This window comes from Corvus cornix, chromosome 5 (assembly GCF_000738735.6).
Source record: "Corvus cornix cornix isolate S_Up_H32 chromosome 5, ASM73873v5, whole genome shotgun sequence".
Classification (NCBI taxonomy): Eukaryota; Metazoa; Chordata; class Aves; order Passeriformes; family Corvidae; genus Corvus; species Corvus cornix.
The window spans coordinates 24,480,621-24,496,293 of record NC_046335.1 but is presented as its reverse complement, the minus strand read 5'-3'; the positions used below and the strand labels follow the sequence as shown (position 1 = coordinate 24,496,293).

The 15,673-nt window shown below is 43.5% G+C and overlaps 2 protein-coding genes across 4 annotated transcripts in view; one reads left to right on the top strand and one right to left on the bottom strand.

Annotated features, from left to right (window-relative positions):
• SLC25A21 (solute carrier family 25 member 21) overlaps positions 1-3,989 on the bottom strand; it is a 237,442-nt gene extending 233,453 nt beyond the window's left edge. Inside the window, exon 1 of the mRNA XM_039553092.1 lies at positions 3,774-3,989. Coding sequence (XP_039409026.1) covers positions 3,774-3,840 — 67 coding nt within the window. The 5' untranslated portion in view covers positions 3,841-3,989. The remainder of the gene's footprint in view (positions 1-3,773) is intronic.
• Positions 3,990-6,097: 2,108 nt separating this feature from the next.
• The window catches only part of MIPOL1 (mirror-image polydactyly 1), a 189,868-nt gene continuing 180,292 nt past the window's right edge, over positions 6,098-15,673 (top strand). For 2 of the 3 annotated variants that reach the window (XM_039552713.1, XM_039552716.1), the window contains exon 1: positions 6,393-6,633. The gene's annotated coding sequence lies outside the window, so the exon portion shown is untranslated. Of the gene's footprint in view, positions 6,141-6,392; positions 6,634-15,673 lie in introns of those variants that run through there. The other variant, XM_039552714.1, reaches the window with a different exon arrangement.

The window sequence follows — 15,673 nt, the reverse complement described above, 5'->3', positions numbered from 1 at the left end:
TTCCATCTGCTGTCTTTTGTTATTAAAAAACAAGAACACACCTATATCAAGTAGAAGCATCCTAAAACCTTCAGGGTAACTATATCCTGCCTTTACTGGGCCAAGGGTATCTGTGCAATTGTTTATGAAATTTGCACTTCATCACTCAAACTGATTCAACACTCTGTTACAAGGATGTCTTGACAAATTAATCTGGGTATCCCACAACGTACTTTGCAGTATTCAGTTCCTCTCCATGAGGAAAGAAATATCCATTGACTTTGTCTGCAACACTGCTTTAATTTCTTCCTTTTCCATACAGGCAGGGGAAACAAGGATTTTTTTGATGTTTGTGTTTTAGAGAAACAATTCTTCTTGTGACTTGAACCCTGCATTGACTGAACTTCTCAAGTAACCTTTTGAAGAATTGCTATAAATCCAAGGAAATCAGAGGCTCCCAAGTTGTTATTTTCACACTGATCCTTACAGTTTAGAGTTTATCTTCTGTTTAATTTTTTTGCTATGAATTCCACACATGCCTTAGCTTACTAATTAACCACTAGAGAAAGGAGTATGCCTGCAGTTCCCTTACTAGAAGGGCCTGAACTCACTAACGAAGTGTCCCAATTACATTTCAATCAAAGGCCTTTTCCTCACTATTGTCATACACCCAGGCAAGCAAACAAAACCAAGTATTTTGAATTATGCTATTAACCATCATTGAGGAATCTGAAAGATGGGAACAAACAATGCCAGCAGAAGTAACATAAGCCAAGACTGAGTAAGACTTTGTTCATATTTAAAATTTTGTTCACTCTGAGGAAGCAGAGCTTTCCATTTCACATGAAATCAGATTACAAGCCACATGAAAGCAGATGCACCCCTTGCCACAGACAAAGTATGCATGAGATCTGTCATGCTTGACTTTTACAGTTCAATTACAGCAGAGAGCTGTTCAAGTTTAATTTAGCAATGCCTTTGACAGCCAACAGTGTGTTTATATATTTTCTCTTAAAACACTGAATACTTTCCATTCTCCTTCTTCCAGCATGCCAGTATCTTCCATTTTATCAGTCCTGTAGACTAGGGGTCATGCTTGATTTCTTTCTTTCTCTTCCCCTGTCTTTATTAAGTCCATGAACAAGTCCTGTCATCTTCCATAAAGCGTAAAAAAAATCCCTTTCTTCCTGTTCTGCCAGCTAAGGCTTATCTCTAATAATTTTCCACTTGACCTAGCAGAATTACTTCTTATCAGATCCTTTTGCATCAGACATGCAGATACCAAATAACCTCTCATTTTACTTATGGAGACAATATTTCTGACCCTTCAATTACACCTATGTGCCATTCATTCCCAACCACCTCAGTACTTTCCTAAAATTGCTTTGACAGAGTCCAATTCACAGTATCTTTCTTAGAAACAGATTAACTAAAAATAATTTATGTTTGTTTGGGGATTTGGGTTTTTTGGGGGTGGTTTTTTTTTGGTTGGTTGGTTTTGTTTCCTTCTAAATAGCAGGTAGTGGTACAGACAGCAAAGTCACTCTAGGATGTCTGTGGCGCTCACTTGAGGCAAGGAAACCAAATCCCTCACTAGAATGAAATCCTAAGCACAGTATCAAAAACTCATGCTGTCAATCCTTTCCTCTCTGCTTCCACCTTCCCCACGTTGGATCTACACTTGCCTGAGAAATCTAACTTTTAGACTGAAGACCTCAAAGATCCAGCCTTTGCCTTTTACTTTCTCTATAAATTAGCAGGAAAAAAACCCCACTGAATTTTAAGCATCAGTCAAGCAAGTTCTCAACTTTCAGCCATTTCCTTCTAATGCACCTTAGAGCTCCCATTTGAACCACACATCTAACAATCCCCTGGTACAACTTTAGTGTTGTTCAGACTAAGAGAACAGTAATTACTGGTTTATTTCAAAACCAATGAATAGAAATTTCTACACAAATTTAAGGCTAGTGATGGAGCTAAGGAACTTGCCTGCCTGACAGGAGGTTAAGCAAAAGGTTGCAAGCATCTTTAACATTATGCCTCTGGACTAGATACAACAGGCCTCTCACATTATACTTTTCAAAAAAAGTGTTGTGTGCAGATAGTTGTCTCCTTGAAAATTCTCTCACCCTAATACTTATGCCTACCAGATTACCAAATATTTTTCATGCTGTCTTTTCTCTACACTACCATCAAACACACTATTTTTCCAATTCTAGTCTTTCTGTAAAACTTTTCATTCATCTAAATCACAATTTTCTTTCTGGTGTGTTAGACAGTCTGTTCTACAAACAAAGAGAGCCTGTAACAAAAACAGGCTCCTGCCAGAAGATGGTAAGATAGTGGATTAGATCAATCTGAATCACTAAGGCATAGGCCAACTGCTAAGGGCAGATAAATCTGTCATCTTGCAAAACATCTGGTGGCAAAACACCTCAGTATCCCTCCAGGTATGAAAGGCTTTCAACAGTTTAGGACAGATTAAAACTTTCCATTCTCTCCTATAGGAAGACGGGGGTGGTACCAAGCAGAATCTAAAAAAGCTTTAGAATTTCCAAGGCTGCAGAAAAGCTTCATAAACACCATACAATACACTGGAAGGGCTGGGACAGCAGTCATACAATACACTGGGACAGCAGACTTCTCCTCTTCTGCTATGACATCTCTCTCTGTCAAAGGAGAAGGCTGAAAACAAAGAGCATACAGAGTCACTAGCATGAAAAGACAGTGCTCAAATGTGTTGGTGGCAGGAATGCATAGAAGTGGATTTAAAGGTACCAGGGGAATTAGAGGGAATGGAAGACCAGCTCACATGTAGTGTCACAGCCACACAGGTCTCAACCAGAGGAGAATTCTCCTTGTGCATATTTACACTGAAGCATTACAGAAGACACAGCAACACTACCATATAGCTTTTCTCTTTCATGTAAAACATAATATGACAAACAACATTTAGACCTCAGAAGAGACACTAAAGAACACTTACAAACACACTACATAGTTGAAATATTAACAGGATTTACATATATACACTGAAAGAGCAGGATATTGTATTAAAATCCCCTACACTGCAGGCTGACTTAAATATTTCACTGGGATTTAGGTAAGAAACCTGAAGAAATTGACCAGCAATGCTTTCACTGCTGAACAGACGTGTACGGTTTTGACATTTGTAGTTTGCAGTACAAATAGAGTACCAATGAATTAGTAACGTCGCCATTCCTAAATGTATTTAAAAAGCCCCACAGAAACGCATCTCCACTGCAGCCCTGCATTGGTTTCTCTATAACCCAGCGACGAAGAGCGCCACGGGGAAGCCGTCTGAGCAGCGCAACTCCGTTTTCTGTCCCGCATCCAGGCGCCAGAGGCGGATCCCCGCCGTGGACTCCCCCGGGCGCGGCTCAAGCCCTTCGGGCCGGCTGTGCCGCAGAGCCGCGCGCGGGGACACCGGCGGCTGCTGCCGTTGAAGGGGCCCGCCCGCCACTCTTATCGCCCGAGGGGCTGCAGGGCGTGTGTGGCGCAGATACACCGCGGAGCCACGGAGCGCCCCTTCACCGCCCTGCCCCACCGGCGGGCCAAGCACCGTTACAGAAGTTGTCCCCGGGACCCCCGGGCTGGGGTCGCCTCCGGGGCCCGCCCGGCGGGGGAGGAGCCGCCGCTGAGCCGGTTCGTTCCCCGCCGCCTGAGCAGCGCGGAGAGGGGGAGGCGGCCCCGGCCGCTTGCGTCTCAAGTTGGCGGAGCGCCGGCAGGGGACCGGCAGACCCTTCCCGCCCAGGAGGAACGCGCCTACTCACCCGCCGAGCCTCCGGCGACGACTTGGTGAGAGGCCTCCTGCAGAAAGCCCCGGGGCTGGCGAGCCATCCTTGCCCGAGCCGCGGCGGCGACGAGAGGCAGCTGGCGCCTGGAGAGCGGCTGTCGAGCCGGGGCCGAGTCCGCGCTGGGCGGGTGGGGAAGAGCCGGGGGGGCCCGCGGAGCCGCGGTTATCTGCCGGCGGCAGGGGGGGCCGCGAACGCCGGGGGCGGGGGCGCCGGGCTGCGCGGCCCCGCGGCCGCCTTTGGCAGCCGGCCTCGGGCAGAGGGCGGCCCCGGGCAGGGCACGGGCTCGCAGCTACGGGCGATCGCTTCCAGCCGGAAAAGCGGTGGCCTCTGTCTCTTAGGGCAGAGCCGGGACGGCCGGCGCTGAGATAGCCCAGGCTGGGGCGGGGAGCGAGGCTCTGGCAGCAGCCGGTCGCCTGCTCAGGCTCGGGCCGTACACTCGCGCCTCGGGGCTGGTGCCATACAGCGCACACTTGCAGTCCTGCTCCCCACCGCTGCTGGGACGCAGCTAACACCCGCACATCCTCTGCGGCTCAACTTCTAGGAAGGGTCGGTGGTGCCGCTCGGCTCACAGGCTGGTTTTTTTTGAAGCCTACTGTCCTTTCAAAACCTTTAGTCTAAAGGTTGGTTCCAGCACCTCGATGTTCAAAGGACACGGGTATTTTGTCATTTGGAGAGTAACTATTACATGTGTTACACGGACCTCTTGGCCCATCTTAGTAAACAAAACGGTGACAGGGCACGGGCATGAAGTGCTGGGATATAGCGCCATTGCCGACAGCCCCCAGCACTGCTTTCGGCGAGGCCAATCTCTGCTTTTCCAGAAGATGCCAGAGTGCAACGTTGGGGACAGCATGGGCTCATCCCAGAGGCAGCATCATTGAAGGGCAAGAGAACTCATAGGGGTATTCTGATACATTAGTTTGCGCAGTGCCTGCCAGTGTTTTGTGATAGTTTAGCAACAAATGTTGCTAACTGAACAGAGGTTCCAAGCTTGAAAGAAATGTAGCCTTTTGTAATGTAGAACAACTATTAGAGCAAAACAACGGGTTTATTGCTACTGAAAAGGATGGGAACATAGGAAATATACAGAGAAGTGTTAATAAAGTGTTAAAAGACCAAGACGCTAATTGCAAAAGGGAATAATAGTCAGGTATAGCGTTCAGTTATAGAATTTGAATGCATCAACAAATAAACAATAACATGAATTTTTGATCTATGTAGGAGCTGAATGCAGATTGCTGTGGGAATACAGAATAGCTCCCTTAAATTAATAAACCTCGAATGTACTGACCTTTGAGTAATTAAAATCTCAACTTCAATGTTTCATTAGCATTTGCCTTAGTTCCCTTGGTTTGGCTCCTTGAGTCTGCTGCTCAATAAATACTCCTGGATGATCGAGTCTCCAGTGTTCCTTATCATCAAAAAGCAGATGTTGAAGCATCACTACTTTTTTATTCCGGAGATGTAGTCCTCCCTATGCAATGTTCCCTTGGGTACAAATAGCAAATCTAGTATTAAGGTGGACTTTGCTGCAGTATTTCCACAGCAAAGAGAACTTGGAGTTGATCAGAGGGTGCAGAAACTGGTCAGATAGATTTGTTTTCTGCAGAAGGTGTCCCTGCATCAAAGAGAAGGTTTACATGAAGAAACTGAAAAATAATGGTCAGAGTGCATGTAAATTACAGTAGCATAACACCTGCTCCTTAAAAAACCGAAACAACCTCTGCTCTTGTTAGGAAACTATCAAGTTTGTTTCACAGTATTCAAACTCTGAATCTATGCACCTTAATTCAATTCCCCAAATGGAAGTCTCTTTTATATATGGCACATATCCCTTATCTTCCACCCTCCTCCCCCTCAAAGGGCAACCTTCCCACTGTGCAGGTTTCCTAGAGCACTTCTAGGTTTAATCCTATTTCCATATGGTCTCTTCTCAAACCAGTACATGAGCGCCACTCCATTCTTTTCCTCAATATCCCTGGTAGGGTCTGCCTCTCCATTTGTGGTTACTGCGTCCCTTCGTAGGGAATTCCGTCCATCCTGGGCAGCACTCCAGAGCTAACACCCCGAGAAGGAAACCACAACTGGCTGTGCGGGGGCAGGATGGGCAGGAGAGATTGCCCGAACCAGCCCCTCGACCCCCGCTCCCCGCCAGGCCCCGCCGCGCCGCCTCTGCCGCCCGCAGGGCAGCACCACCCCCGCGCCCGGCCCCGCCGCCTCGCTCCGCCCCCGGGCCGCGGCCCCGCCGCTGCGCGCTCCCGAGGGCGGCGGGCGCGCGCGCGCCCCTCCCCCCGCCCGCCCGCGGCTTTGTTGCGGTGGCGGCGGCGGGGCCGGAGCGCGCAGGTAACGGGGCGGCGGGGCCGGGGCTGGGGCCGCCCCGCGGCGCTCGGGTTGGAACTCGCCCCATCCTCTGCGGCGGGGCTCGGCGGTGGCGGCGTGTCCCGCCGAGGCGGTGTTAGGTCGGGGCCGCTCTGCCCCCAGCGCCTCCCCGCGGGCAAGCGGCCCTGCCCGGCCTCCTCCACCCAGGGGCCGCGCCGCCGCCGGGCCCTTGCGCCGCTGGCCGGCTGCGTGTGCCGTGACAGCCCCTTGGCTGGGTTAATGTTACCTCCCCGTGGCCGCCGGGCGACCCCGGCTTGCCCGACTTACCGTCCGCTCCGCCTCTGGAGATAGGGTGAAGCAAGTTTCCCAAGCGGGGATGCGCGATTTGGAGTCCCAGAGGCTGTCGGCTTAGCGGGGAGGGAAGGGATGGACGGGCTGCCGCCTCCGAGAGGGGGGCAGCGCTGGGAAGGGAGCCGGAGCAGTCCGAGATGAAACCTGCCCCGAACAAATTCAGGAGGTCGGTGCTGGATCTTTAGTGTCAGATGGGAACAAACTGTGGAAACTATTCAGCACTGTAATAATACATTAAAAAAAAAAAGGGGGGGGGGGGGGAGGAACCGCACCAGAAGAACATGCCAAATAAAGTTTGTGCCTTTTTTTTTTAATATTTATGACTTAAGAAAAGCTGCTTAGGAAATCCCAATGAGTTGTATACCTCAGCTCCTATTGTAATTCTTGCTAGTCAGAATTCTTGATTATGTTTCTTTTGAGGAAAAAAGCTGTGGTTTTTCCGTGTGAACAGTTTGGGAGAAAAACATTCTGTAAATGTACCCAAAGGACTATTTTACCTGAGACAACACACCCTCCGATGTTTGACTGTGGAACAACCACAGCTGGGTCTACGTATTACTTCAGGGGGTTGAGGTGATTGGAGCTAGTTTACTTTAGGAGTTTGTTCAGCCCGAGTTCGGGAATTCAGAGTGCTCTGCAGCACCGTACTGGCCTTTGAATATTCCAGCAAGCTCTAACTACAGTTAGAACAGTCTTAAATTGCAGTGCTGCTTTAGCTGTGTAAAGGAAATTGGTTAACCACAGCAATGTGCTTCTGGCTCAGAAGATCTCAGAGCTGCAATATTGGAGGTTCTAGGATCTGTGGGTTTTAGGGAAGTGCAGTGATGTGCTTGCCTTGTTCTTGTACCTGTCCTTGAGCATCCATACTTGACCAGTTCTGCTATAGGAATGTACAACTCTGGTTTAACTTGAAACCACTTGGTTCAGATTATTTGTTTATTTCAATATATTATGGCACTAACTTATAAATCTTGTGAGGTTTAACAAGAGTTAAAACTGTCATGCCAGTTATGCATGCTACTTCTATGGTGGTTCTGTTTTGCTTTATTTTGCTGTTTAGTATCCAGAATGTTGTCATTCATGACAAGGTTCTTAAGCTATGTGAGACAGAGCTGTGTACACCAGTGAGGTGCCATCAATTTGATGGCTATGAGCTCTTCTGCCTTGTCACTGGTAAAGGGATTAGCACTGATTTCAGGATCTTGAAAGTGATAAACTTGTCTTGCCTGTCCAGCTAAGAAGTTACTGCAGTTCTGGCTGCAGTATGGAAAGTGAAGAGAGAGACTGGGAGGGGAAATCATGAATAGGATTTAAGAAGGTAGGGACAGTTTCTGCTACTAGTTTCTGTAGGTATTACAAGTTTTCTTGCAGTGATACTGCAAGTTTTTTAGAGGATGATTCCCATTACTGTTTGTAATGGGGACTACTGCCCAACACTAGTGGGTGACAAATTAAATTTTTAAAATCTCTTCCCCAGTTTTCACATGATAACTAATCAGACTTCTTGCCTTTTTGTTTGTTTGTTTGCTTTGTTTCTGGATTTACTTAATTTCTCTTTTAGTTACTAGTTTGCCTGTTTTGGAAAAGGAAATGTTACTTTTCTTCGCATTCTGTTAATCTATCTCCCTGCTTGTTGGAAGTCATTCTAGATGATGCTAAATTAGAAATGCATTATAATGGTGTTAAACTCTCCCTGACCAGTAAGAAGCAAAACAAGGTTTTGTTTCAGGCTTAGTATTTCTTTTGCAGCAAGACAAATCCAACACATTGTATTATTGGCACAAATAGGAGTATGGTGCTGATGCCACATGGCCCACATGTAGCTTTTTGCAGTTTGTGAGGGTTTTAGTTTCTGAGAGTGCCTAGGTTAGTAAAAAAGTAAGGGAGTTTTCAGATCTTGCTGGAAGGGGTTAGGGGAGAAGAGAAAATAGCTGTTTGATAGTTCTCTGTGGAAAGAAACAACAAATTATTCATTAGAATTTAAAGCAAGAATATACACGCGAGCTGAAGAGGAAGAGCATCCTGCCTATAGATCACAGTTTTGTGTAAAATTAGTCATGAACTTGGGAGATATCCTAATGTATCTTTATGCTACCTATTTTTAGTCTGCTAAACATAGGGCAGAGTAGATGCTGCAGTTGATGGCAGTGAAATGCCATAGTGAAATTGTTTTAAGCTATGAATTGGTGATCTGACTTGAGGCTCACTTTAGTGCAGGTCATCCAAATCAATGCAGAGGCTTCTTTTCACTTTTACATCTGTTATCCTGTGTGGGTAATCAATGTTTTGAAATTTACCTTTGAAACAAACAACCCTTCTGGGCAGCTGACTATTGACAGATTTAACTACAGGCTAATGTTGCAACTGACAGATATTCCTATAAGTATGATTGCTGCCGTTTTCCTTTTCCTTTGAAAGGAAAATGGTTTTGAAGGAGTAAGAGAAACAGTATTGAATCTTTATTTGTGGAACAGATACAGCTATGGAAAGAACCAGTGTCAATGCTCAGCTGTTAAGATAAATCTCTGCTGCTTTCAGCCACCAGTTTTTTAAGTGACAGGGTACTTGGCATGCTCCCTGCTAGTTTTGTGAGGAAGCTCCCTGCTAGCTTCATAACAGCAGGCTTCTGTTTTCCATGATGATTCTTGATGTGGACCTTTGTCTTTTAGGGACAGGTTAAAATGCAAACTGAGAGTTTCTGCAGAGTGGTGGCCTCTGGTATACTAAAGAGTATTATATGTTAGAGTTTTGAAAATAGTTAAATGTGTATTGACTTTATGTGGTAAGGTTCTTTAGCAAGGGAGCTGCAGAGGGTCTTCTGTGAGAAGCTGCTGGAAGCTTCCCTCATGTCTGACAGATCCAATGCCAGCCAGCTTCAAGATGGATCCACTGCTGGCCAAGGCTGACCCTGTCAACAGTGGCAGTAGCACCTCTGGGATAACAGAGTTAAGAAAGCGGGGGCAGTGGGAATTCTCACTTGCAGCTGGAGAGAGAAGTTAGAATGTGTGAGAGAAACAACTGTGCAGACACCAAGATCAGTGACGAAGGAGAGGGAGGAGGTGCTCCAGCCATCAGAGAAGAGATTCCCCTGCAGCCTGTGGTGAAGACCATGGTGCGCCCTGGCATCACATGGACACCCATGGTGGTACAGATATCCACATGCAGCCCACGGAGGACCCCACACTGGAGCAGACGGATGTGCCCAAAGGAGGCTGTGACCCTATGGGAAGCCTGTGCTGTACCAGGCTCCTGGCAGGTCCTGTGGACCTGTAGAGAGGAGCCCATGCTAGAGCAGATTTGCTGGCTGCAGGGAGCCCATGGGAGACCCATGCTGGAGGAGCTTGTGGAGGAATGAGCAGCAGAGACAATGTGTGATGAACTGGCTGTAAACCCTGTTTCTGTCCCTCTTCTCTGTGGTGGAGAGGAGGTAGAGAAAACAGAGTAAAGTTAAGCCCAGGAAGAAGCGAGAGGAAGGTGTTTTAAAGTTTGGTATTTCCCTGAGTCAAGTCTGTTTTGCTCATGAGGATGATTGGTGAGTGAGTCTTTTGTTATATTTTTCTTTCCCCTGTCCAGCTGAGGAGGAAGTGATAGAGTAGCTTTGGTGGGCACCTGGATTCCAGTCAGAGTCAGCCCACCACAACATGAGATATTGCTGGGATTGATCTTTGGTTTTCATAGTATCAATGAATCAAATAATATTTTTTGAAATGTTCCCATGTAGGTTACAGTTCTCTAAAATAAATTAAATTTCTTGAAACTTTTTGTATGAAGTGTGAAACAGGCATTGCTGATCCGTCCTAAGTACAAGACATGATCATTTAAATTGAATGCATATCACAATGCAGTATGTTTAAGTGTTTACTCTCTATTTTATTGAACATCTAAACATGAAAAAAGCTTATTGTATTTACTGTGCACTGTTACACTTGGCTGAGCCTTGCCAAGGCTAATTAATTGAAATATTTATTTCCTGCTTTTCAGGGGAATTAAAACTCAGTGGTTCAATTAATTATTCTGAAAGCATTTGTTGTTTTGAAAGTTAGAGCTGTGGTACCTGTGGCCTATGGTGAACTTCACTTTGGCCACCAGAGTATGTGTACAGCTTATTTTCTTCCCTTTTTTGTTTGCTTGTTAGCTTTTGTTTTGTTTACCTGTGCTTTTCTCAAATAGGCACGTAGAAGGAGTTTATTGGGTCAGGTGGCTGGTGGGAGGCTGTTTGTGTGTGTGTTGTGGCTTGGGTGTACTGTACGTGCACCAGGTGACTTGCAGGAATGCTCCTGTGGGTTCTGGAGTAGGGAGGGCATTGAAGGGCTGAGTAGGGTCCACTCCACTACAGGCTGGTTGCCATTATAGTTGCTGAAATATATTCTGGAAATTCACGTTGAAAAAAGGTTTGTGATCCTATTGTTGACTTCATGTGTAGTTAAAATGATCATCAATATGTTTGTTTTATTTTTAGCAGGGACTAAAGTACATGGAACTGGTTCATAGTATCTGTTATGTAATACAAAAAAAGTCAAGACAGTGGCTGTGGTATCATTTTGTTCAGTATCTATCTCTTGATAGAGTAGCAAACACAGGAACAGATCCAACTTCCCTTTAAGTGAATGGCAAACTCGCATTGGTCACAGAAGCATAGGATTACACTGTGGGTTTGGAAGAAATAGTTGGTAATGAGTTCAGCTCCTGGAGGGCATTAATTTTTGCACCATGAAATCCTTAATAAATTGAGTTAAGGAGATCCACATAACATGCTGGTAGACAAATGTTATCCTTTCTGTCCTTTTATGTAAATCTGTTGAAGACAGAATTTGATCTTTAAGTTATACGTTCATTTAAATAGTAATATTCTGACTAGCTATGCACTAATTTAAATGTTAAGTGTGAAATAAATTAGAAAAATCTAATCTGGTTCAGTAATGTAGTACAAAGGACAAAGGAGGATTAAAATGCTTGGTTATTGATTAGGTCTTTGTAGGGAGGGGGTGGTAGTTTTTATCAGGATTTGTGGAATGGGAACAGCGTTGTGTTTGAATCAAAACTGTTCTGAAGATGCTGTGATGCTCCACTGTGAGGGAATTTAATATGGAATCAAAAACTGGTGTACTTGAAGCAAACAGACTGCATTTTTAATTTATGGTAGTAATTTATTTAAGCCAATTTACAAGTTGGCTTGTACTTTAGCTTGTAAATAAAAATGTCCAGTTGTAAAGGGACTGTTCAGTGCTGAAGAATTGTTTCATGGGTGGGCATTTTATGAATTGCCCCTGGTGGGACTAGAACTTGAAAATGTTCTTAGTTGCCAGTTTAACAAAAGAATGATCCTGAGCTTAGGTCAGCTTGGTGAAAAGGGCGTAGGGCTTTCCGAGGCATGGCAGTTAAGGTGTATAGAAATGAAAAGTATTAAAATATTTCTTTTTTGTAGAATGATTACACAATTTAAAGTACATTTTTCATTGTTTCAGTTTTTAATGCACAAAGTTAAATATGTTTAAATCTTTGTATTACATCTTTTTTTTTTTAAGATGTTCTTGACTTGTTTCCCTTGGGATTAATCAGGTCTGCTTTAGCTTTCTTTCATTGCACTATTTCCAAATGTATATGTTTGACTCCCTCTCCTTGTTAATTCTGATGTTTCAACAGGTGAGGAAGTGGAACCATTCTTACTGCTTGCCTACTGCATTTGATAGGAAAGAAAATATCAGTTTGTACTATGTTTTTGTTGGTTTATTTCTATTTATTATAGATTTAACTTCATTTTAGGAATTGACTGCCAAAAAGATTAACCTAGTTACCAAGAAAAATAGCATCTCAGCTTGCAGCTGAGTGCATTAAGAGATCTGAGAACACTGACTGAGCATAATGAGAAAAGCTAAGACATTTCAATGGTGTCTTTAATGCTATTGAAAGAAGTTATGTGAAAATGATTGTATTCTTTTTTTAAGCATTTATTGCTCTCTGTAATAATATGATACATAGTTATACTTTTATTTGTAAAAATTAGTGCTGTTTGAGAGAGATTTTATGGTGAAATGTGAAGATACATATCTGATGCAGTGTTGTGTCAGGTGTTATAATTCATGCTTGTTGTAGTTGCCTAAATTATACCCATGCTATAATATCATTAGTGGTATTGATATAATAAAATCATCGGTATCTGTAGAATAGATTAATAAATTTATTAGTATTACCTTTAGAAAGTCACAACTGACTTTTCTTAAATACTGTTCTTAAAATTTCTGTGATCTACAGTTGGACTTGCTTTAAGATGCTGTTTCTCAATGTGTTCTTGTTATTCACATTCAAGTAAATAAAATTTCAGCTTCTCTAGGAATTTTGTGGCATTAGGTGATTAGTGGGTGGGAATGAGTTAAATTGGCTATGTAAATTTTTAGACACAAGCATGAGAAACAAAGCAGTATTTTTCATCATGTATTTCTAGAGTGTGTTTTTTGTGTGTGCACAGACACAGGCAGTTTTTCCATTTGCTATTATGGCAGAGTGTTAGGATGTGGTTTTCCTTGTCTGAGATTTGACCTGAGCACTGTGACCAGTTTGCTGCTTGATACCTGTCTTGTAATAAGGAAATTGGCACTGTGAAACACCCACCACCATTTTAAGATTTACTGAAATTTTTGTAGCTCTTTTTGTAGGGCTACAGAAATGTGTTCTTACTTTGAATTTCTTTATTACAAATATTACTAGATGAGTGATACAGAACTATGATAGACATTGAGTTGCTCAGTGTAATCAAAGTAGGCCAATCAAATACTTAGATACCAATTGAAAACTGTTTTCACAGATGCTGGTTTGCTTTTTCCCACTTTTTTCTATTTTTTTTTCTTCTGCTAGTTGTCATGATACCCGGAGATTGCTGACGGTGTAAACAGCTTAAAACGAAATAAAAATTAGTCTTGAAATAGTTAAATATCTCCATTCCCATGATCTATATCTGAAGGAAAACAAACAGTATTTAATGCGTCTGTGTTCTTGGATCTGTTTGTAATGGTATTTATTTTCATTAAACCACAGGAATCTTGAAGTTTAACTTTTCCCTTTGCACCTGACTGTATGATGAAAAAGGATGTAGTTCCACACCTATATCCTTCTCAAGTGTAGCCTGCATTGATATCATTGTTCCTTAAAGAGACATCAGCAACCCAATAGTTCTGCTCAGTTTTATTCTAAAATGCATTTTGATTAAAATTCAAATTTAGCAAGTAAAAAGCCACTTTCAAGCTTTAAAATTTGCTTTTCCTTACAGTTAAAATAAAAGAAAAAAGACAGTATTCTATTCTCATTTTGTGGTGCTGTGTAAAGTTTATTGTAGGAGATGTTCTTTTCTATTAGTCTCTTAAAGTGTAATTTATAGGGAACAAGCTACATTGGGAAAACTGAGCCACAGGAAGGAGCTATGTGAATTCCCTGATGCACTTGTTCACCAGTTCTTGCCTTATAGGATAATACATAGAGCCTCAATTTTACTGGTCTCTGCTCCATTCCTGCCTTCTTGCTGTGACCATCTGTTGGTTGTTTTCAGGTGTTCCTGACTAAATTAGTCATATCTTTTCCTGTATTTAGGTACTGTGTGAGGGATGTGGGTTTTTCAAGGATTCCCTTACCCTGTTCTGAGCCCTGCTCAGCTGCCTTCAACATGGTGTTTGAGTGTGAGGCAGGATGTTTAAAGAAAAGAAGTGGGGTGGAGTTGTGGATCTCACTGTCCATTTCTTGCATTGTCTCTTTTCTTGCACCATGTCGTAAGTTAGCTGCTGATCTTGCTAGCCGTGCCTTGGAGAACAGAATTGGGCTGGCTGGTCAGCCAGCTGTTGGCCCTTGGCAGGCTTGGGCATCTCCTGAAGTGCTGCACAGAAGGCATAGCACTGCTTCTGCTGCTTTCTGTTTAGTCAGCTCTTCTGCAGCCAGAGCTCAATAACCTTGGCTGATGGGCACGAAGGGCGCTGGGGAGGAAAAGATACTGCTCTTTTTCACTCCCAGACATGAGTTGAAGGCACAGTGGGGTTATTAAGGCAAGGTTTAAATGGCTCAATTTGAGAAATGCTGCATGTTACAGCAGTAGTCAAATTAATCTTTAAAGTGAGACATAGTACAGGTCACACTGTGCAGAAATAGCCTTGATGAATACTGATAGCAGTCTCCTTCTGAAACTTTGGTTATGCATGTTTGAGGAGTTCTCTTTTTTAAAGAAAAAGACCACCTCTATTGCCTTAAATTGTGCCAATATTATGCAGTTTTCAGTAATTCTTGAGAGTTATGTATTTGCTTATTTGCTTGCATTAAGAAGGAACAATAAAGCTTTACATCTGCATTGGGAGAGTGTAGTCGTATGCTACATCTTGTAGAAAATGGTGCTTCTTTAGAACAGTTTTTGAGACATATTTTACAAATGTTAAAGGATAATCAAAGATTTCATACATGTACAACAGTTTCAAGCTAGCATGTGAGTGCATGTAGTTGTTGATTGATTTCTTCTGAAAGAGTAGTGTTTTCTGAATAGTCTCATGTTATGTCTTCTGAATATCTCATTAGCAAACAGAGATGTGAAACAGCTGTTGAGATTTTAATTTATTTTTTCCCCCACCAGCTCTTCCCATAGGTGTGCAGGGTCGCACACCGGTAGATGGAGCCCTGTGCCAGCAGCCGGCCTTGAGCAGGCTCATGAGTGAACCTCCAGCCTCTCTAACCTGAGCACCAGGCGGGAGTGGCTTCTTGAGCGTGTATCTGTGATGTTTTATTCATCTAAATGAACATGGGTTTAAAATTAAATGTCTGCTATTATCTGTGCAAGTCAAGGCAGTGACTGTGTGCTGAGATGCTTAGGGACAATTTTGTGGTGTTCATGATGGGCAGGTGATCAGGTGAAATACCCTGATCTGTTCCAGAGTGCTGCAGGGACTAGAGCCCATGTGGCTTGCCACGTTTTTTCAGTTAATTTCTGAGTCAGCTGCCTGTCCTTAGGCAAATCTTGGTTGAAACCATCGAAAACAGGGCCTATGGAAAGCTCTTAAGAAATTTGCAAAGCAGATTAAAATACAAGTGTTGGGATTTAGTTTTGTATTTTTGTTTCTCATATATACTAACTGTGGATTTTTTTTTTTAACCATATTTTTGAGTGTAGAAAATTGTTGAATAGAGCAGTTCAGAAATCCAAAATCAGCAGTAGCTAATCTTGAGCATTGCCTGTTTTG